The 24,125-nt window shown below is 36.6% G+C and overlaps 1 protein-coding gene across 1 annotated transcript; it reads right to left on the bottom strand.

Annotated features, from left to right (window-relative positions):
* Positions 1-611: 611 nt before the first annotated feature.
* Smp_178210 (hypothetical protein) lies at positions 612-18,222 on the bottom strand (the record flags this gene model as incomplete). Its single annotated transcript, XM_018792471.1, has 7 exons — positions 612-820; positions 2,776-3,064; positions 3,990-4,160; positions 6,427-6,552; positions 11,768-11,866; positions 13,059-13,149; positions 18,047-18,222. 7 exons carry the CDS (start codon positions 18,220-18,222, stop codon positions 612-614), a joined length of 1,161 nt encoding a protein of 386 aa, XP_018644442.1.
* Positions 18,223-24,125: the final 5,903 nt, after the last annotated feature.

Raw genomic sequence — 24,125 nt, 5'->3', positions numbered from 1 at the left:
TATGACTAAACGTAGAAAAAACACAGACCATTTTAATGCCCTGGTATGACCGAGAGTGGGGAGAGTTCGCTCTCACTCTCCAAATGCTCTCAAATGGCCACGCAAATATATAGCCTCTGACAGGGAAGTCCTACTCACTGCCTTCTCACAGTGGCATTACTGTTGTTTACGAAATTGAGAGGACGAAAAGCGAATGTCCGGCGCTTTAACCGGGTTGGTGGACACGGAAAGTCCATATAGGGGAGTTGGAAAACCCTGATTCCAAACCAATGGTGCACATGGACTCCAGTATCCTGTGGGAGCGAATCGCGTATGAATCAATCGTTGGTGACCGGCTACTATGGGACTGTATCTCCTTACGATGCCCCACTGCCTTGTGCATTAAACTTTTAGGTCAAAGACTCCGGGTGTGGCCCCCTAAGAAAACCATCTGTTTCGGTCCAGGCACCCGGCTAATATCCCATCCCTCACAAAAATCGAATGATTTATATGGCACATGTCTATTTGGTGCCTCCTTTTATCAATATTTGTGTTTCAATAAAATAAAACAAATTTCAAAAAAATATAAAAAAACAAAAGTGCAATTGTAAAATGTACAATAGTAAAGTTCATTATTGAACAATACAATCTATTTTTTCACCTAAATGATCCGCATATTTATTAGCTAGTTGTTGACGTAACTTTATTAGTACTGAACGTGTTTTAATTAATTGATCTAAAGAATTATATAATTGTTCTGGATTAATATTATTTGTTAATTGTGATGCAATAGTTATAATATCATCAAATGAATCTTCCCATGTATCTTTACTATTATTATCTAAAAGTGGAGATGAAGAATTTGTTTATCTTATTTACATTTCAATAGTTAACATAAGTACATTTCACATAATCATCAACTTGATAGTTAAGTTCATGAGTCAATTGAAACTAGACCACCATGGAAAACCTGGAAGCATTGGACGGCCGTTTCGTCGTGGGTTCGAATCCCAGGGGGGGGCAGGATCGTGGATGCGCAATGATGATGAGTATCATTCTACTATATGAAACGGCCATCCAGTACTTCCAAGTTTTTCATAATGGTCTAGCTTCAATTAACTCATGAATTCAACTAATAAATTACTAAAATTTCCACAAAACATTTTCATATGAAAAACAAAAATGTTTCTAAGGAACAAGAAGCTGACCGAATACATGATTTCATATATCAATATCCATGAAAAAAAAAACAACTATGAGATTGTAAGTAACAACATTTGCCGTAATCTGGAACTAACGATACTGGAGTGACCTACATATTTATGGTTATTATGATACAACTACTTGAGTCGACTACTTCACGATGCGAAACTAGCATTAAATGATACTGCAAATGCGTGTTAACGATTAGTGAATGTACGATGTCAAACTACAATAGTCTAGTCTGATGATCAGAGTGGTTCCAAACTACATTTAACAGCAAATCCTACCGCCTCTATGACAGTAACGAAGGAGATAAAAGTTGATCGCTAAGATGTCCATTACATTGTATGGGTGGAAATCATTATTCATTGAGTTAATGTAATGGATAGAAATATGAAAACCCCTCACAAGTTATCAATCCAAAAAGCTTTAAAAAAATTTATTTAGTCATGCTTCTGTTGCTAACTTTAAATTCATGATAGACTTTTTAACTTCACTTCTATTGGTTTATCTATTCAAATTATCTGGGAGTATCAGGGAGTTTGAGAGTAGCCAAATGTCAGTATAAGTATTACTCAACATTTTCCGTCAATTTTCGTGGCTAATGCCTTCTCTCACTTGAAATTAGCTATACCCTTTTCAATTTCATTAAAAAACTAGAAGGGAAAAGACTAGATGGATCTGATAGTTTAATTCTGGAAATCTTTGCCTAATCTATGAAGATAATTACATTCTGCAGTTACATAGAAATTCATAGAAAACACAATAGATCCTGAATGTTCTGTGGAGGAACTATAAACGTATTTTTTTTTTATGCACCTAACAAATTTAATATATTGTGAAGTAATTGATCATAACCAATATGCAACTAATTCTGGTCCTACTAATTAAGAGACCTTAAAAAAGCCATTTCTTATTTGTTAGTCTGACTTTGTTTATATTTATTATTTTAATTTTTATTCTGTTTCATTTTGCCATCGGTGAACTGAACAAATTCTCCATTATCAGGTGTTTTTTGTGGAGATTTTAGTAATTTTATAGTTGAATTCATGAGTCAATTGAAGCTAGACCACAATGGAAAACCTGGAAGCACTGTTCGACGGTCGTTTCGTCCTATTGTGAGACTCCTCAGCAGTACGCATCCACGATCCCACCTCGCGAAAGTCGTACCCAGGACCTACCAGTCTCGCGCGTGAGCACTTAACCATCCAACAATGTTATTGTCTAACTTTAATCAATCTACGAAATCTGAGCAACTGTTCACCAATTGTCTTCAGTGAGTTGATATCCCTACAACAGACTTGATTGAACTCCATTGATCATTACTGCTTCTCACTAGAACTGCAGGATATATATATTTTGAATTCAGTCACTAGTGAGCATATGATTATAATCAGAGGTTAAATGCTCTAGCGTTAGACTGATGGGTTCTGGATTCGAATCTCACGAGACGAGATCATGGATGCGTACTACCACTGAGGAGTCTCACAATAGGATGAAATGGCCATTAAACATTGCTTCTTCTAGGTTTTCCATGATTAGTCTAGCTTTAATTAACTCACACTTTATTAAATCAATTCAATAATCACTTACCATTATCTATTATTGATGATGATGATATATTCAATTCATTATATTGTTCATTTATATTTAATAATGGTTTTGGTTGTATTAATAATTCATTTAAATTTAATTGAATACCATTTAATAAATTCATTAATTGTTTAAGGATACATTGAATTTCATTAATATTCTCTTTTATATATTTATATAATTGTTGAATTAATTGATCATTTAATGATTTCAATATGGTGATAAAATGTTTTAATAATTGATATGATTTAAATAAATTTTCATGTAAATTTTGTTTTTCTAAAGTTAACTAAATAAAAAAAATTTAAAAAAAAATAATAACTTGAAGGTCATTCAATTTCACAATGAACAATACAAAAACTTGCTTGGATATTCTTATTAGCAAAGTAAATTAGATTATCCTCTATGATGCTTATTTACTTACTGACTTACGCCTGTTACTCCCAATGGAGCATAGGCCATCGACCAGCATTCTCCAACACACTCTGTCCTCGGCCTTCCTTTCTAGTTCTATTCAATTGTTGTTCATTCTTCGCATGTCTGTCTCCATTTCTCAGTGTAATATGTTCTTTGGTCTTCCTCTTCTCCTTTGGCCTTCAGGATTCCATGTGAGGGTTTGTCTTATGACGCAGTTGGGTGATTTCCTCAAGGTGTGCCCAATCCACTTCCAGCGCTTCCTCCTGATTTCTTCCTCCGCTGGAATCTGGTTTGTTCTCTCTCATAGTAGGTTGTTGCTGATAGTTTCTGATCAACGGATCAGAAGTATTTTGCGTAGACAACTGTTAATAAACACTTGTATCTTCTGGATGATAGCTTTCATAGTTCTCCAGGTTTCCGCCCCATACAGTAGAACTGTCTTGACATTTGTATTGAAAATTCTGACTTTGGTGTTGGTTGACAGTTGTTTTGAGTTCCAGATATTCTTCAGTTGTAAATATGCTGCTTTTGCTTTGCTGATCCTCGCCGTCACATCTGTATCTGATCCACCATATTCATCAATGATGCTGCCCAGATATGTGAAGGTCTTCACATCCTCTAAAGCTTCTCCGTCAAATGTAATTTAAATGATGCATATTGTATTGTATCGAAGAATCTTTCTTTTCCCTTTCTCTATATTGAGACCTACTGCTGCTGACAGATATGATGCCCATAATAATAAATTTTTTCTTATTAAAAGATAATAATAATAATGACCACACCAAGAAAGAACTCACATCAGAAATACGCTTATTTAATTGTCGAATTTTATTATGTCTAACTGATAACGATGCTTTAATACCAATAATTTCTGCTTCTATACGTGTACGATATTCATTAAATTTATGTTGTTCCAATTTTTGATGGGATTCTGCTGCTTCAGCACGACATGTTTCCGTTTCAAGTAGCTAATACATATACATACAATAGAAAACAATACATTACATTAGTGAACTTTATTAATCAGTAAACATGATAATAATATTATCAATTTCTATAGTTTTGAATGTTTAGCTAATAACATAGTCAAACAAAAATAGGTATATGCCTTACCTATCTACTGAGAAAAGACAAAAACACTATGTAGAACAACTGGATATGGATTAAAGAACTAAAAGTTACAACGTGCTAGAAGTTAGTGGGCCCCAACAAGCACTAATATAAAGGCTAGATCTCCGCAGATACTCTGAGCAAGATTCAGAAAATCGAAGACAAAAAGACGGTAGTCAACAGCAACCTAAAAACAGATGATAAAGTTGAAACATATACAGAATCAAACAAACAAGTGAAGAAGAAAATTAGGGCTGAGAATCAGAAATATGTACGATACCTAGTAACCACAGCAAAATAAGCCCCAAGAGGAGAAATTCGAGAATACTATATGATAAAACCTAGAAGCTAGTAGGGAAATGTGGTAACCCAGAGTTAGCAGTCAAGAGCAAAAAGCGAAAACCAATTATGGACGTTCAAGAACAATGGGCAGGTGGGTGGGTAGACGGCTTTTACCAGCTGGTGCATAGAAAAGCCTAATGGAACTCACCAGTCATACAAGCGGCATGCATAAACCTCCCTACAGACGACACTCCAACAACAGTAGTAGAAACTAGTAAGACTAAAAAAGAAAGTAACAAGAAAAGGTAGGATACCACATGAAGCACTATAATCAGACATAGAAGTGACTGCAAAGATATCCCATGATCCCTACAGAAAGATTTGGAAGAAGGCACAAATATCAACGGTGTAGAAAAAAATATTAAAAAAGATCTTAGTAATTGTAAGAACTGCAAAAGGATCATGCTATTATCAGTATTAGGTAAAGTTTTCAATAAAATGTTACTAAACCGAATGGAAGAATAACCAGACACCCAAATTTGAGATAAAAAGCTGACGTTCTCAAGGATCGATCACGCACCGATCAAGGCGTGACAACACGGATCACTGTTGGAAAATCAATTAAATGGGACTCATCACTATAAATCAACTTCCTCGGTCATGAGAAAGTTTCGCGGAGTGGACGAGAAAACCATGTGGAATCGCCTGCGACACTACAAAGCATCTTAAACGATACCCACCATCATCAAGAACTCCTACGATAGACTGGATTACAAAGTTGTATATTTAGAGCAGCTTATAGATCCATTTTAAATAAAGACTGATGTTTGGTAAGGCCGCTTAGTATCATCTTTCCTCTTGCTTCTAGTTGTTGACTGGATAATGATGACGTCCACATCTCAGCAGAAGTATGGAACACGCTTGACACTTTAGACGCAACTGCGAGGTTTTCAATTTGCACATAACTTGACTCTCATATCTTATACACAGCGACAAATGCAGACGAAGACTGCCAGGGTAGAAACAGCCTCTTCGGCACCAGGTTTCAATATTCACAGGAGAAAAACCAAGATCCAGAAATATAACACTTCCAGCAACGATGAAATCACACTTGATGGACAAGCTCTGAAAGAGGTGGATATTTTTACGCACATGAGCAGCAACATCAATAAACAAGATCTGTAGCAAATATAAAGGCACAAATCGGCAAAGCAAATACACCATTACTAAAAATGAGCAGCATCTGGAAATCAAGACAACTATCACCTAACACCAAAGTCAGAATTTTCAACATGAACATTAAAAAAAGTTCCATTGTACGGAGCTGAAACTCGAACAACCAACACCTTTATCACCAAAATGGTAGAAGTATTTATATACAGATATCTAGACAATATATCCCAGATCGGTTGTTCAGAGATAAGCGGTGATAATCTTCTGTAACAGAAAACAAATCACCTCCCATGTTAAGGGGAAATTAGAAAAAGATGCAGAAGTTGGATAAGATACACTTAGTGGAAATCGTAAAAACATATTGCAAAGCAAGCCGTAACTTGAAATCTCCAATATAAATGGAAAAAATGCAAATCAGAAAACACATGGTGCCGAGTTTTTTAGGATGTCGTCTAAAACATAAATAGAGTTTTCTAAAAACTGAAAAGGCGACCTCATGTAAAGTTGTTCGGAAACTCCTGGTCAGCTGTCTCTCCTAGGAGTAACAAACCTGAATATTTTGCCAGTAAATTTATTTTGTACCAAACTTAGATCGGATTTCCATGATCATTAATGAACAATTAGTAAAAGACCATAAATGTATATACATATTGTTAGTGGACTACTCACTTTTTTAGTTTTTTCAAATGCGATCTGATAACGTTCTAATTCACATTTCAAATCTTCAACAAAAATTGGTATCACCTTTGATGCTTTCGTATCATCGGATTTTTCAGTTTTGCTTTCATTAAGATCCTACACAAAATGTGACAAAAATTAAATATGGGTAAAAAATTATTGATCCAAAAATATTTCATTATAATTCCTTCTGGTACTTTTTTTGATTGCTGTCAGTTAGTTATGTAAACACAGTGTAGAAACTGGCAAGTGTCTACACTAAGTCAGTTGCACTCTGGATTTACTAGATCAAATAATTTATAAAAAATTTAATTGAATGATCTGTCAAATACAGGGTAGGTAGAATGGAACCCGTTTAAATTTTGATTAAAAATCGACTTCTTTTGCTTTATGTAGAGTAGTACAATTAAAGTATTGACTAGGATCTGTTGCCCCCAAATGCCCTGGTACGACCGAGAGTGGAGAGAGTTCGCTCTCACTCTCGAAAGACTCTCACATGGCCACGCCTATATAGCCTCTGACAGGGAAGTCCTACTCACTGCCTTCTCACAGTGGCAATACTGTTGTTTACCAAATTGAGAGGACGAAAAGAGAACGTCCAGTACTTTTACCGGGTTGGTGGACACGAATAATCCACCTAGAGGAGTTGGAAAACTCTCATTCCAAACCAATGGTGCACATGAGCTCCACTATTCCGAGGGAACAAATGGCGTATGAATCAATTATTGGTCACCGGCTACCATTGTACTGCTTCTCCTCACGATGCTCCACTGCCTTGTGGATCAGATCTGTAGGTCAAAGGCTCCGGGTGTGGTCCCTAAGAAAACCACCTGCTTTAGTTTGGGCACTTGGGCAGTATCTCAGCCATCACACAAATCTCATTTGATTTGTGTGGCGCATATATATTTTGTGCCCCATTGTACCAATATTTATGTGTTTAAATAAATAAATATAAAATGTTCACAAAATAAACTTGGAATATTTTAGTATAAATTTAACTGAGTTATAAACAATTTTCATAATGGTATATGTACATTAAGCGAACCAATGTAGTTCTGATATAACAAGTACACGAAGATTGGATTACATTGACAAATCATAAACTGTGATTAAAATGTTCTTAGTTTCAATGGATATTATATAACAATAAGAGAAATAAGAGGATAATAACAATAAATAATGAGACAAATAGTATTATAATCAGAAGGAGGTTTTGTGGAGATTTTAGTAATTTTATAGTTGAAATCATGGGTCAATTGAAGCTAGACCAACCATGGAAAACCTGGAAGAACTGAACGACCGTTTCGTCCTATTGTGGAACTCCTCAGCAGTGCACACCCACGATCCCACCTCGCGAGATTCGAACCGAGGATGTATCTGTTATATCCAGATAACAATAGTGAGTGGTAACTTTGGGACCAATATTATGCATATAATTTTTATCGTATATTTGCTAAATAATTAAACTACTCATATTCATAAATAAATAATATATTTGTAATATCCCAATGAGTAAAAAAAATTAGATTTTCTGACGTTTCGTGACTCAGTGTAAACCACTTCTTCAGAGAATCACCCTGACCTTGACAGAAATGAAATGATGTGACATTGATTTATTCAGACCAGTTTTGATCGATCGCCTAATATTCGTGTTGTCCTCTGGAGTATTTAAACTTGGATTAATGTTAATTTGGTCATTTTTTTTCTGAAGAAGTGGCTTACACTGAGTCACGAAAAGGTCAGAAAAATCTAAATTTTTTTTCTCCTCCATTTGGGATATTACAAATATAATATTTATTTATAACAATCTACCCTATGCTCAATTTATTCAAAATTATCAAATCAAAACTTGGTAATGATACCTGCATGCTCATATTCATGTTCCTTTCATTGTGAGCTTTATTTTGACCCTTAGACTATTATTGTACGATTTACCATTCCTGAGTTATACCCAGTCTATTAATTACTGCTCCCCCTATTCACAGCCACATTTGGCTAAATCTTGTACACATGTTATTTTCTATTTTATTGGTACAATGTGGTCTGCTTGGTTGGTATATAAACTCCGTATGTTTGAGAATAATCATTCATATTGCAGAGGTTGTTATTGGTGTTCTGAACTTAACTGGCTGAGCTAGGCAGATCGCAGGACCGGTTAGCACTCGTACGGTATTCGTGTGTTACTGTTCCAATCGATAATTCGCTGCTCCCTGATTGGCGGTCTTATCACGTCATACATTAACTATGCATCCACTCGGCCACAAGATATAACAGTATCAGTCTCACACTTAACCTCTATACCACTAAGCCGGCCGGCATCCAAATGAGTGACACATCCACCATTGTCTTCGTTGAGTTACTATCTCATAACAGACCTGTTCACTAATCCTTCTCATTAGAACTCCAGGAAAAATATCTCTTGAAGTCAATCACTAATAGTGAGCAAATGTTGATTCATAAATAAAACAATTATAATTATACATTATTAATCATTTACTTTTTTATTTAATTGTTCACGTTCTTCATATTGTTTAATTTTTATATTTGCATTATTTAATTGTATATCATTATGGACTAATTTCATTTTATATTCTTCAATATGATTTTCTAATAATAAATTTTGATTTTTCATTAATTGAAACTAAATGAATAAAAAAAATTTAATTAAATATAAATATACTACTGAATTCGGTTTATTATGTAACTTGTAATAAACAACCCAGTTACTCCTGTAGCTGTAAATAATTCCCCAAAATCAATAGCCTTTTAAGTGTTCGACATTGGATGCTGACCACATTAGTTTTAAGTGGACTTGTTTAACTGAAGGTGTTCGGTCATGCATCCGTACCAGATCACGTTACGACTCAGTGTGGGAAACAGCTCCTACGTTCAATAGCCAGATTAGAGTAAACGTTTCTCGATATATTGATAATGTATCAAATATATTTTTCCGATCTCTTCGCATCTGACTTCTGATTTTAACCGGTTGGGGGACGATTGGAATATAGGTGTTACTGGTTAATAGTTGTCAAACTAGAATACTGGTCGTATCTTCACTCCTATTGCTTAGTATTCTTATACAAATGACACTCGACAAGACCCTCCAAAAATCAGAACATGTTGAACAGGAATGAAATTGTATTAAAAATAATAAGTGTAGGTGAATAGCAATCAATGATTAGAAAAACGTTCATATATTTATAGTATATACATAAGAAGCTTCTAGATGCTTCCTCTAATAATCTGCCAGAGCTGATTGGTTTAAAATCAGCTAATCAGCGTGAGCCGTAACGATCATGCACATAATGTGCCTTAATCCGGTTTATTTCCGCTATATACGGGATTTTAATTAGTCAATATTTTGTTACTATGACGACATAATTAGGTTTCAAGAATAACCAATTCCAAAATCAATAATATATTTTAAAAGATAAATACATGATGATGGAAGATTAATAATTAACTAATTAAATTTGATTTAGTTAATTCTATTTACTGACTAATAAGTTGATACAATACAAATTTGATCATTATTGTCCGCAAATGCCCTGGTACGGCTGAGAGTGGGGAGAGACAGCTCTCCCTCTCCAAATGCTGTCACATGGCCACGTCTATATAGCCTCTGACAGGGAAGTCCCACTCACTGCCTTCTCACAGTGGCATTACTGTTGTTTACCAAATTGAGAGGACGAAAAGCGAATGACCGGCGCTTTAACCGGATCGGTGGATGTGGAGTGTCTACCTAGGGGAGTTGGAAAACCCTCATTCCAAACCAATGGTGCACATGAGCTCCACTATTCCGAGGGAACAAATGGCGTATGAATCAATTATTGGTCATCGGCTACCATTGTACTGCTTCTCCTCACGATGCTCCACTGCCTTGTGGATCAGATCTGTAGGTCAAAGGCTCCGGGTGTGGTTTCCTAAGAAAACTACCTGCTTTGGTCTGGGAACCTGGGTAGTATCACAGCCCTCACATAAATCGAATGAGATTTGTGCGGCGCATATATATATGTTGCCCCTTTGTACCAATATTTATGTGTTCAAATAAATAAATAAATAAATCATTAGTTAATCGAATCTCAAAAGTCATGATTAGTAAATAATACTGAAAAGTTCTAGTACTTTTAAAATTTGATCAGTTTTCTTTGGTTTCAAAAAATGTAGTTGTTATATCCTAGTGAAGAAATAAATACGGGTAACTTCCGCGCGTTCCGTCTTATTTGGGACCCGTCAACTGGATGTACCTGCATCTCAGAGTTGATGTTCACTCTGGGACTCAAACCCAGTACTGGTCGCTTCAAACGCCAACGCATTACCCACTCAGCTACTGAGTCGCGATAGTCTCTTGCTTGTGCAATATGGTGAAGTTTAAATTCACTTAGTATTATTTACTTGACTCTTCCCATTGATGTTCGAATCCCAGAGTGAGCATCAACTCTGAGATGTAGGTACATCAAGCTGATGAGTACCGAATAGGACGAAACGCGTGTCCTGGATTCCACTGCTAGCCCACTATCCATCTTTGCTTGTAATGCTTTTCATATTACTTTCTTAACTACTTTTATCTCCTCTTCCCCTCATTTTTTAGTCTAGTTGACCTTGTATTATCGTTATATGAATTTTTTAGCAACTTTATAAAGTGTGATCAGAGTGCTCGAAATGTATTGAGCTAACATATCATATAGTTCTGATAATCATCTTCTTACTACACTAACCAAGTTTATCAAAGGGATTAATTGCTTCAAATTTCTTTAAATAGCATGATCATCAATTTTGAGTTGTCCACCATACCAACATTGTTGTTGAATTTCGCATTACAATTAGAAGTAGCCAAAATTCATTGAAAGTAATTTTGTTTGGAATGAAGTTTATTTATACTGAAAGTCCTCAAAAGAAATAAAACTCGGATTTCGAATAACAACAAAGATTTGTAATATCAACCAACTGAATGTACTAAATAGAAAAATCATCCAATCAAAAATCAGTTACTAATGTTGAATAAATTCAATAAGATTAGTTGCTATAATATTTAAGGCCTTTTAAATATACTGAGATGCAGGTACATCCAGATGACGAGTCCCAAATAGGACGAAACGCGCGTCCTGTATTCCACTGCTAGCCACTATCCATCTCTGCTTACCATGCTTGTGAATTAAGGCTATATTGAGGCAATACGCACAGTATGCACATATGCCAATTAGAGACTGACCAGTTGCAGTCCTAACACATCGATGGGAAGATTCAAACAAACAATACTAAATGAATATATATTTACCTTGTTTAAAGTTTCTTGATAATCTTCTAATGTTGGTAATTTAGCTAAATACACTTCCATTTGATCAATTTTATCTTGTTTCAATTGAATAGCTTCTTGATGCTTCTTTAAATCAATTTTTAAAGCTGATATCTCATTTCGATATGTTTCATTCTAGAAATTTACAACCAATATAAGTTTTAACATGAGAAGCATAACACCTTCTTTGAGATTGAATTACTATTAGACAAATACATACCTATTCATATACCCATACAATCTTATGTTGTAATAAACAGAATGTTATTTACGTGAAATGCTATCATTTAAACCACAACGTTTTCTAACAATCTGTTTAATCATGACTCCCAAAGTTGTAGAAAATGGGTATGAATCAGTAATCAAATAATTCCCTAAAACAAAATACCAGTTAGTTGCAAATTTAGGTATAGTAAGATCATCTGAACTGTTCCTCGAGGAACTCTCCTCATAGTTTATGACTGCTGACTACCAATAATTGCCATTCATCAACTTCAAACAATTTTTCACTCACATCAAGAGTTTTCCTCCCAGTAGCTCAGATGAAAGATGGCTTAAGTTGTCAGATAGGTTTACTGTTTTCAACTAATTATTGTGCTCCAACTACCATTTTCTTCGGTCTCTATAAGAACTGTGTGGATTCCCCTTATGTAACGATCTGTATTTACCACTAAATTTCCAATTCCTTGAAAAAGTATCAATGGGCTTTAAGGGGTTGAGGGTATCTAGGGAAGCCTGGTACTTATAAGCAGAGTGCTTTGTTAAGCCTCAAGCGCCCTAAATTGTCAGTTACATGACATCTGCAACAACTATGTTCGAAGTTTATTCCGAGAAGAAACAGGCTATTATCTGCAAGGAACTCCTGGAGGTGATCACTGCCATATGACCTACAAACACAAAGTTCACGATGAACACAAAGTGACTATCTTCCATCCGTAGACCCACTACCTGAGGATCCAAGTTACTAGTTAGTACCACAGTATTTGTTGAACGGGATATCCTGAGATTACTAAAACGGTGATAGGACTCATTTTTGATTGCAACCAGGCCGAAATTTGTCAAGATGTAGAGAAAGATTACGAAGAAACAACGTTTTTTACGTCAGTTTCTTTTCTCCTTGATAGAACTTTCCAATCTAACATCAGATAAACAACTGCTATTGACAATTCAATCAATTTGTGCTACCTCCACCGACATCCCTAGATATGTGCCCATGAAATCGACTACTTGATGTCCCCAAATTCTGTGATGAAAAATTCAGTGATACAGTCATGGGTATATTAAAAACAGTTTAGATACAAAAAGCTACAACTCAAAAAAACCATACCTCATGTTGCAAAGATTGAATTTTTAAATTCTGTTTGTCTAACAAATCTTCATTTGTTTTTTTTCTTTGTTCCAGTTCATATTCAGTCGCCCTGAAAATAAGTATATATGGTAAAACTATTGAACTGATAACAATACAACATTAACATGTTTAGCATTTGCGTTACAATAAAATATAACTCTTATTAAAAGTAGTCTAATAAAACCCGAGAATCACACCTCTAAGGCGTTTACTTACAAAAGGTCATTGACAGTATATAAATATGTGAAGATTAATGATGAATTGACAGGGACGAGTTCCAAATCTATGAATTCATCACTAAACAACAATCCCACCACTCATATATGATTTGAGTTATTTCCTAATTGAATTATCCAATGACAAATATCCACGCAGAACCACGCAGAAAACTGAAAACCACAAGTTGATATATTACTCAACAGTAGAGAAAACCATAAATAAATAAAAATATCAATTGCAGCACTGGTTTTCAAAAACTTACTGGTATAGGTGGGAGCTGTGTGAAAGTCTAATGAAGTTTAAAAAAGCAGGTTATGTCTAAAAACGGAGAGTGATTTGAGTTATGAAAAGAACCTTCAACAAAACTGATTTACACAATGACTGTACTGATTATTCGATAATGAGATATTCAAAGGACAAATATTCTACTAGTAAGCTTTACATATATGATAGTTGAAAGCGTGAGTCAATTGAAACTAGACCACCAAGGAAAACCTGGAAGCACTGGACGGCCGGTTCGTCCCTTTGTGGGACTCCTCAACAGTGCGCATCCACGACCTCTCCTCGTGAGATTCGAACCCAGAACCTATATATATATATATATATATATATATATATATATATATATATATCAATTTATTCCTGTAGAACCCAAATGCAATGACTGAATTACATCAGTTTGAAATAAGGTAGGTTTTTTGAATGCAGTTTTATGGGGCATCAAAAGTTATCTCAGTTTTCGAACAAAGTACGTAAAAACCTCTTCCTAGTCTAATGTTAACTCCACCAGATAAAGATTTCTGTCCATCAAGTTAATGGGTTATTGATCATTTAAAAAAACAAGAAATTGATAGCTTAATAAATAGGGAATTAATATTTAAATTTACTTTCTGAAGTGTTGTATATCTCCATGATTTCAGATAAAGATATAACTTATGTTATAAATCAAGCGCGGAATATACATAAACACTTCCTGATGATATTAAATGACTGAGAAATCGATATGAGTCCCTCTTAACCACTTATGTTCATTTTTTTTCCGAACACAACAGTTTACTAAATGAATCATTTTTATTTGTATAAAGTGATGTTTCGTACACCGATACGCTCCTTATTCAAATATTAAAGTACAACACACTGAAGTATTTTTACACCGTTGTTCAATCTTTGACTTGATCTATTTGTAACAGGTACAGTATGTCTTGAAGAGATCTAGGCGTTTTTGTATAGTTATACAGATGCTATACTAGTAATTGTTCGATTTGGAATGGTGCGAGTCTGATATTAAGTAAATAGATATTAATTCCAGTGAATAAAGTGTTTGATATCACTATGGACTGATTTTAGATTGAATGCATGACCAGAATGGATAACAAATACAATGTAACTACAATTTATTTTGAAGTAAGATGGTGGTTGGAGGTGGTCAACAGGAAACCCTGGACCCGGGTTTCGTGCTATTTGGCACTCGTCAGCAAGGTGTACCTGTAATCTTGAGGGAATGACGAGTGCCAAGTAGCACGAAACCCGGGTCCAGGGTTTCCTGTTGACCACATCCAACCACCCATCTTATTTCCAACATAGTGCACCCAGTGTCGAGCCACCTAGACTAGTGGCTACATTGCAACTTGATCGATAGCATTCGATCAGCACGAAGAAGGACTTGACACGCATGACATTGATCACCACCCAGTGATCAATTAATTGTGATTACAATTTATTTTCTGATAATGATCCCTAAAATCTGTTGAAATAATAACTCCATAAAAACCTGTTTTATTATTGCATGAAAATTTCAAAAATTATTATTTATTCATGCAGCAACTGGTAAGTTTCAATGTACAATAGTGAAAATATTTAGGATGGTTCGAAAATATGATCAAAACGTCGGATATCTAGTAATTGAATAGCGATAAAAGTCAGTTTACGAAAAGCAAATTTGGAAGTCGACTGAATATTCATGTGTTTGATTGATTAGCTGTTGTGATTAATATACTTAATCTGGAACGAAAGCATATGCATTTGGCAAACTGATCATTACAAGAGGTGACTTGTTTATACTCATTGAGAGGGGGTAAATCGACTTGATTTTTAGACTATGATTAACCGCACCCTTGAAGTCATATGATTATCCACTTAACTGATAATATTTTACTTTCTGTTCAAGCACCTGTGATAGTTCACCAAAGCAATTACAAGTAGTACATAATGTTGAGTGCAAACTCGATAGTTGCTTGTTATGAGGTAAATCGCACTTATGAAAATCTTGCTTACTTGGTAATCCTAAAATAATAGATTTAGAAAACCCAACTTCGAACTACATATCATTAGGACTAATGTGACCAAATAACTAGACATGTTTCATAAGACTCAATAAAAATGTATTTGATCGCTATTTAGTACTAAGACGAGAGGGGAAAGAAATCAAATAATCATGAAGATATTGGACTTATATTAGAAAGGACTCATATATACAAGAGTTAGTCGCAATAAGCCTGTATTGTACCAATGATAATTTTACTGCATATGCTAATAAACCTCGTAATCCGAATGTGATTAGCAGTACATACAATCAACTCCGCCTGTAGCTGTTCTAGAGTTACTGTCAGCCTAAAGCCCAGGCAAAACAGAATAGTTAAGCATGAGGTCGGCAATCCCATCCCGTAGAAAAAAATCTTGCTAAGAATACGCTAACCAGAACAAACAAACTAAACCATTTAAAATCTGTTCTGGGAGTTGAAGGGAGAATTAAGATGAAAATCAAGATGAAAGTCGAGATACTTCTGAAGTCACAAGGCCGATATCCCTTCTAGCCACCACAGCAACACTCTTTATAGGTACATGGGACATCTGAACAATGTTGGAGACCTAGTAGATCGGTCAAGTAGCAACGGAAATGAACAGCAAAGGCTAGATACGGGATAGATGCTTCTGTACTCCGGTCACGAAGATGAAAATGCTCCACACACACGCCGGGAGTTGCTCTAATACTGTCCAGAGAAGCACGAAATGCACTTACAGGATGGGATCCACAAACATCAAAGCATCATTCAAAACAAAGAAGGAGGGGATTACAATGAATGTTATCCAATGTTATGCACCCACCAATGATAGCAGCGACGACAATAAAGATCAGTTCTATGAGAGGCTGCAATCAATCATAGCTAAGTGCCCAAGAAAGGACCTCATCGTCCTGATGGGAGATCTAAACGCCAGAGTCGGAGTGGACAACACCGGATATGAAGATATAATGGGACGACATGGACTGAGATAGAGAAATGAAAATGGGGAGAGGTTTGCCAATCTATGTGCACTCAACAAAGTGACTATAGGCGGCACAATATTCCCCCACAAACACACACACGAGGCTACATGAGTCTCACAGGTTCGCACCAGATAGATCATATTTGTGTCAACAAAAAATTCCGAAGGACAATGGGAGGTGTGAGAACAACGAGAGGAGCTGACATAGCTTCAGATCACCAACTGGTTGTGACCAAGATGAAACTGAAGCTAAAGAACCACTGGAAAACTAAAGAAACAGCATTACAAAGACTCAATTCAACCTTCCTTCGACATACTGACAAACTCAACCAATTCAATATAGATCTCAACATGTTCCAAACCCTACAAGATCTACTCAAAGAAGAAACTACTGTGGAGGACAATTGTATAGGGGCCCATCAAGCACGAACATCAACGTATCAGGAGGTGCTCGGCTGCGAGAGGCATCAATATAAGGAATAGAACTCTTGCGAAACCCTGGACAAGATTCAAGAAAGGAAGAACACGAAGAAAACAGTTAACAACGGCCGAACGAGAACACAGTAAGTCAGGACACAGGCCGAATACAACGAAGAAAACAAGCAAGTGAAAAGCATTAGAGCCGACAAGCAGAAGTTCGTTGAAGAGCCAGCGACGAGAGGGGAAAGCTTCAATAGAGCGAAATATGAAACAACTATATGACAACGAAGAAACTAGCAGGGAAATTCGGTAAACCAGAGAGACCAGTCAATGACAAAGAAGGAAAGACAATCACAGAGATTCAAGAACAGGCAAAAAGATTGATAGAATACTTCGAGGAACTACTGAATAGACCAGCCCCATTGAATCCACTGGACATCGAGGCAGCACACATAAGCCTTCCTATAAATGTCACTCCACCAACGGTCGAAGAAATCAGGATGGTCATCAGACAAATCAAGAATGAGAAAGCGACAGGACCTGACAATATACCAGCTGAAGCACTGAAGTCAGACACTGAAGTAACCGCAAAGATGCTTCACCTTCTATTCAAGATTTGGGAGGCAAAACAAGTGCCAACGGACTAGAAAGAAGGATATCTCATCAAGATACCTAAGAAAGGAGATCTGGGAAAATGTGTAAACAACAGAGGCATCATACCTTTGTCTGTACCAGGAAAAGTTTTTAATAATGTTGCTGAACTGGATGAAAGAGGCAGTAGACGCCCAACTTCGAGATCAACAGGCTGGATTCCGTAAAGATCTGTAATTTTGAGGCAACTAGTTGAGAAAGGTTTGGGGGTTTCCATATCGCGAAATACATGAAATACTTTTGTCATTTTTATACTTTTATCGATATTATAGATGGTTTGTTTCAAGATTACTCGTCAATGAACAATGTGAGTGAAAACGGTGACCTTTATAAATAGTTAGCTATCATTTTGTCCTGCTTAGAAAGTGCATTCCTCAATTTGGGATGGTTCGTAGAAAATTTCAAAGACTTACCCCAAAAGTCGATTGAAATAAATCATATTCCTCTGTAATTCTGATGACAGTTCTAATATCTTCATCTTTAATTGTCTATTTTCACTAACATGATCATCCAAATCCGTTGGTTGACGAGTAGATAATAACGTATCGGAGCTCTTTAGTTTTGAAAAAGGTACTTCTTCATTGCTCATCGCAGTGAAATTCCTGAAATAAGACCAATTGTTGTTATGTAGAAATGATATGCACTTCTTATGAGCAGGGAAAATGTCATTTAATTTTGTCAGTTAAATATCATAACAGTAACTTTGAATAAACTATTTACTTGACAGAAACTTATGTGGGCTATGTAACTGACAATGAGTTAATACATCCTAAACTTCTGTAGTGGTCAATCCCATAACCAACCTAGGTTATAACCTAGGTTATGCCAACCTAGCTAGGTTGGCATAGCTATGTCTACTTCCAAGTTTTGCTGTTTATGCTTTGAAAACGAAACAATCACATTGATCACAACAAGTAGTGGTACAAGCGTGAAATGAAAATAATGTGATGAACAAATGAAAATTTAGTAAATTCTGGGTGTGGAAAGTTTAGTTGAGTAGTCGCTTAATATCCTAGCGACCAATCAATTCATTCAATATCCAATACCTTTAAGGCGAGTTTATATGAATCTATCGATTTATATGTGCTCGCTTCTTTTCGTTTCGGTAAAGTTCCAGCTATTTGGTAATGTCTAATAGGCGGTAGCTCATTGACTTGACTGCACTCAGTCAGTATGGTAGTTATTTGTGGGTTTGCATATCTTGTAATCTTAGTGAATGAGTTTGTCTAAAGGCAGTAGGTTTTCTGCATATCAGTAGCTATCAACTTGCCAGACAGAAGGTTGGTTGGATGCTTGCTACGTGGAGTTTAATAAAATTATAATTCAAGTACCAAGGGAGGACGATGGTTTCTAGAACTAACTAAATGATTGGGTTGACTAGTCGGTAAATGAGACAATATAAGAAGACTAAAATTCAGGAACAAAAGCAAGAATGATGGTGATAAGAAACGAGATGGAAATAAGTTAGTCTCATATGCTGATGATCATAGTAGTTAAGTTGCGTGACATGGACCATGTACTTCCGTAGGTGCTGTAACCTGATTATTGCGATTAAGACACGGTGTTAAAGTCTCCGAATAAAAATTCCGGGTCGAACTTCAGATGCGGTAGTTATAATGGTACCTAGATTATCTCGTCCTTTGGAGTATTCGTAGCTGTGGGTAGCCGCTAGATTCCTTCAACTAAGTGGATGATGCCGTTCACGTTAAAGCAACATCAGTACGGTTCCATCATCTCGGTTTACTCAGAACTGTGTGATATTACGTCTTTCATATGCTTGTTAATATATATCGACAGTCCTCTTGCATTTTGTACCCTATCACATAGGAAATGTCAAGTTATGAGTGCTCACTCCTTCGTTAGTAATAGTGTAGGAGAGACATGTTTCAGTTAGTATTATGATCTTCATATCCAAGTGAAGGCACTTGTTTCAGGTATATTCTGATTTACACCTTTAACTCCATATATTGTTCCAAAGACTTTTGATTATTTTTCTCTTTATCTATTGGTCCTTCACAGAAGCGACTGGTTATGGGATTATGAAAAGATTTCTGTTTGAGGTGGGTCGGTAAACTGGATACCGAAGGATTTTCGTCAGTATATCGACTCCCTTTCGATGAACAGTGGCCTCAGTGTACTATATCATGGATTCCTGTTCGAGATAAGCTTACATTCAGTTGTGTCCTATTTGGCTTTTCCAGGTCATCCCTCACAACATCAGCTGCGGATCGAGATGTCACTCTTCACAATTTAGCAGGCCTGGAGAGCTTCAGTTGAGACTTCAATCACGCAAACTTAATGACTGTGAGGCTTTAAGGACGAGGAAGTAAAAGATGCGATAATTATTTACTTCGTATGATGGTCCATGATACGTAATAGTCAATGCCGATGCTACATAAAATGTCCGTGGGCTTCGTACGTAATACCAGTCGCTAGCTCAGGTACCTCGTGAATCACTGTTCAGGTTGTTCTTAGGTGTTCGTCAGTGATCTCCTGATGACATCTCTTACAGCCCATCATATCTAACTGGGACTTGAGAGGACATCTTTATACTACGATAACTGGCTCCACAGTTTGAAGGCATGTCACTCTGTCTAGGAATCACATAATATATGCCTCCTCTGTTCCTAATCAGAGGCTGTCCTACTTTCTGGCAAGCTGCCCTCAGATGTTGCTGATTTCCTTCCTAACCCCAATAAACCACACCTACTGCTAAAAGTGTATGTGCTAAGGTTGTGGCTACTATGATCTTCATGTGAGGTTTTGGCTGTGCTGGGGGGGGGGTCGAGTAATGTGATGAGCGCCTATGCTTCTCCCTTCTCGATTTGCTTCGTGCATTGTTTCTGCGCCGTTTGCATATGTATCAGAACAATGGGCAGATGAAATTCAAACCTGCATTTTTATTTATGTCCTGCAATTTCAAACCAACGGCAGACCCATATACTACAGAAAATACATCCTTATTCTGATCTCCCGGCTTTAAATAGAGAAACATACGCAGCAATAACCATTGTTGTCTGTACTCCTGAGTAAGCTGCACGCCACCGAGAACTGAGGATGTCTTTTCCTCTTAATATTTTCCTTACTAATCATTCCAGGAGTGAGAATATATGTTGTGGTGTAGTCCTCAGCGTCTAGTTGGAGACTAGGTTTGAGTAATTGAGCCAAGTAAACCAAGTCGTACGCAGCACACTTAAGTCCATTATCTAGTGTAGTTGTGGGTTTTCTCAGGACTTCCTGGCTCGTTATTTTTTCCTAAACTAATCCCCCTGCTAGTCGTTCTTAAAGTTTTAGTCTAAGTATTGGTGACAATGCTTTTACTGTTCATTCTGCTCAATAAACCGAAGGGTAAACAGTGAGAAAACTGAAGAGGTCGTACACAGTAAAAGTTTAGAGAAAGGAAAGTAGTCTAAGCAAGTATATGCTATGTAAAGATAGGAAGTGATGGACACCTCAAATCCCAACGTTACTATTGACCGTCCTAGCGGAGACCTTGTATGGGACCAGTAATTTAAACACAAGTTCGGTTCCTTCAAGTGAATGAATGCTTGCATGCTTCAGTCACAGTTGAGCATACGGGTGACAGCTAAGAACCAATCACAATAGTCCAGATGCAAGTAACCACTGCCAAATTCTAGATCTTTGATCCTAAAATACATTCATACATAACTCTTAGTTGCCCGGCGCGTTAAACGGGTTGGTGGACACGGCGAGTCCACCTAGAGGAGTTGGAAATTCCTCATTCCAAACCAATGGTGCACATGGGTTCCAGGATCCTGAGGAAACAAATGGCGTGTGAATCAATCGTCGGTCACCGGCTACCATTGTACTGCATCTCCTCACGATGCTTCACTGCGTTGTGGATCAGACCTCTAGGTCAAAGGCTCCGTGTGCGCCCCCCAAAAGAACCACCTGTTTCAGTTTCGGCACCCGGGTAGTATCATTCCTAACCTCCTGCCCAACTATGATCAATGACCCAGCCTATAGACTAAGAAACAATGCATATACACTATTTACCGAAAAACACCAAAAACAAATGCGTTGTAGGTTTTTTACAGTTCGGTTTAGTTTATTGTGGAACAGGTTGCCAATACCTATCCGTAACTGTGACACCTTTACCAAATTTAAAAGGCTAATAACCCTCTTACTAAACTCTAAAGAACTTCACCAACTATTCCTTGAACTCCCGCCTACCAATGAGGCACTTTATTATGAACCGCCCAATATCTAGACGGAACAAGAATATAACGAACTCCATTGTCGTTAGTATGAATATAGCAAAACTAAGGAAAACATGCTTTATCCTTCCCCACTATTTATTGATCATTAACCATGGCCTTCCGCTCCTAACCCTCATTTTCAGTTTCTGAATCTCTCTAATGGTTAAAACCAAATTATTCTTCCTAAATGTCATGTCCTTTTATTTTTCTTATTACAAGTAGACAGATAACTCACTAATCTTATGGATGTTGACCAACTAAGGCCGATCAAAAGAAGCTCATATGTCCTAAATTCTTGTGAATTGTTCAATGTTTTATTTTTCTTACCCTGAAAATTTTACAATATTTTCTTTCATATCCTCTGGTTTGCTATTAGCCCTTACCATCTCTCAACCACATATAATCTGACTTGTCTCTTCTAACCTTTACCATTAGTTATCATCATAGCAGTACGATATATTAAATGGATATCTAACCCATAATACAAATGCTATTACCATTTGATTTGCTTGTAACATGGAACTTGTAGAGACAGTGTATTCCAAATATGGTCCTTGATAAAAGCAATATTCCTACCGACCACAAACGTAAGAGAGCCTAACATCATAAAAGGAGGGAGGGTGTCGTCAATGACCAGCAAACATGATGGTGGGGAGATAACTTCAATCCACCCGTGTCTGTGGGGCAGAACATATTAATTACGGCTCCTTATGTCTAGTGGGATGTCAAGAACCAACGGTATTGATGCGAAATTATTCATGCAAAATACCACTTTGAATCATGTTTAAAAAAGAAGCTGAATTGGTTCCACTTCCTAACGAGTAATCCTAATACAAGCAAACTAGACAATTGGCTAAAAACGAAGCCCACTCAATACCCTATAAAACCTAAAAACAAAAAAAGAGAGTTCAAACAGCTTCCAAAGTAAAGGGAGACAGTCATTTGTATCAGAATACTGTTTTCAGCACTTTATTTTATAATCACACGATTCCATACTTCCTTCTGAACTACCCTCATTTATACAGTTCTTTATCCACTCATACCTTGCCCACACTTATTTTTCTTCAACACATCAGTATGTTCTTATCTAATAAGTACTTCAGTAACGGACAAATAGACTAGATGGTTATACCTTAACTATTCCTCCATGAATATTGTGTGCTCTGCTTTTCGTCCTTCCTTTTTCTTACACCTTTTTCAGCCTCCTGCAGATACTCCACCGAAAACAGATATGGAACTTAGACTTAGTATGTTTGACATCGCCGTGGTTGGCTTTCAGTTGCAGCGCTATTTGTGTAATGACGAAGTTGGTCAACGGGTGTTGGCGTATAGCGGCGACAATTTAACCAGTGTCACCACTTTCGAACACCGAGTTCGGCAGCTTCGACAAATGTCGTTCCGAAGAAATGCGTATGGTGAACTATCTACTGCGGCTAGAGCTGGTTGCATTAGAGAAAAGCATGGCTACTTTATGAATTGGTGTCGAAGTATTTAGCATGGATAAAAGTTGTATGGGACTGGTGTCCCTGTCTTTCACGACTCCTTATTTTCAGCACTGAAAATAACGCAACAACGGATTGAGACTTCATCAGGCGAACAGTACCTTACAAAGGCTTTGCGCACACAATCGACTCATTAAATGAGATAGGACTTAACACAGTTCGTTTGGTTCTGACATGCGATTGGAAGACTCAATTAATAATCTAACTACCCATTACACTTTTCAGTACTGGTAGACACCGACATTCTGTGATACTGATAATCATGACAGAGCTTGAAAAAATTGTAGGTACTGGTCAAATACACCATCAGTAGGTTGCCGACTAATGTACATGTAGCCTGTAATAACGATCTACATGGTTCATGTACTAAGATGTACAAGAATCGCAAAGATAATAATCCGGTGCTCAGATTGAGGTCTAAGGCAGAGTTCAGCTTGAACCTATCGTCCGTTTGAACTAGTAGTTATTGACTCAAGATACAATTTTTACATCATCACAGTTGAAATTACAAAACAGACAAGCAAACTTCCAAGTTGAAAACAATTGACTGTCTATAATTTTATCGAAGATATTCAGTGGTACATACAGTAATGTACATTTACAGACATATGTAAAAATAATTTCCAAGTTTGCAAAAACAACTGATGCCAAAAATTAAATATCACTGGAGTGAAACTCTAAAATAGAGAAAACATGAAGGAAAGTTAATACAATATAGCTAATGTAAACAACAGAAGGATTCACATCCGATCAATTTAATTTCAATATTG

This window comes from Schistosoma mansoni (genome assembly GCF_000237925.1).
Source record: "Schistosoma mansoni, WGS project CABG00000000 data, supercontig 0270, strain Puerto Rico, whole genome shotgun sequence".
Taxonomy (NCBI): domain Eukaryota; kingdom Metazoa; phylum Platyhelminthes; class Trematoda; order Strigeidida; family Schistosomatidae; genus Schistosoma; species Schistosoma mansoni.
This window is presented reverse-complemented; position numbering and strand designations above follow the sequence as displayed.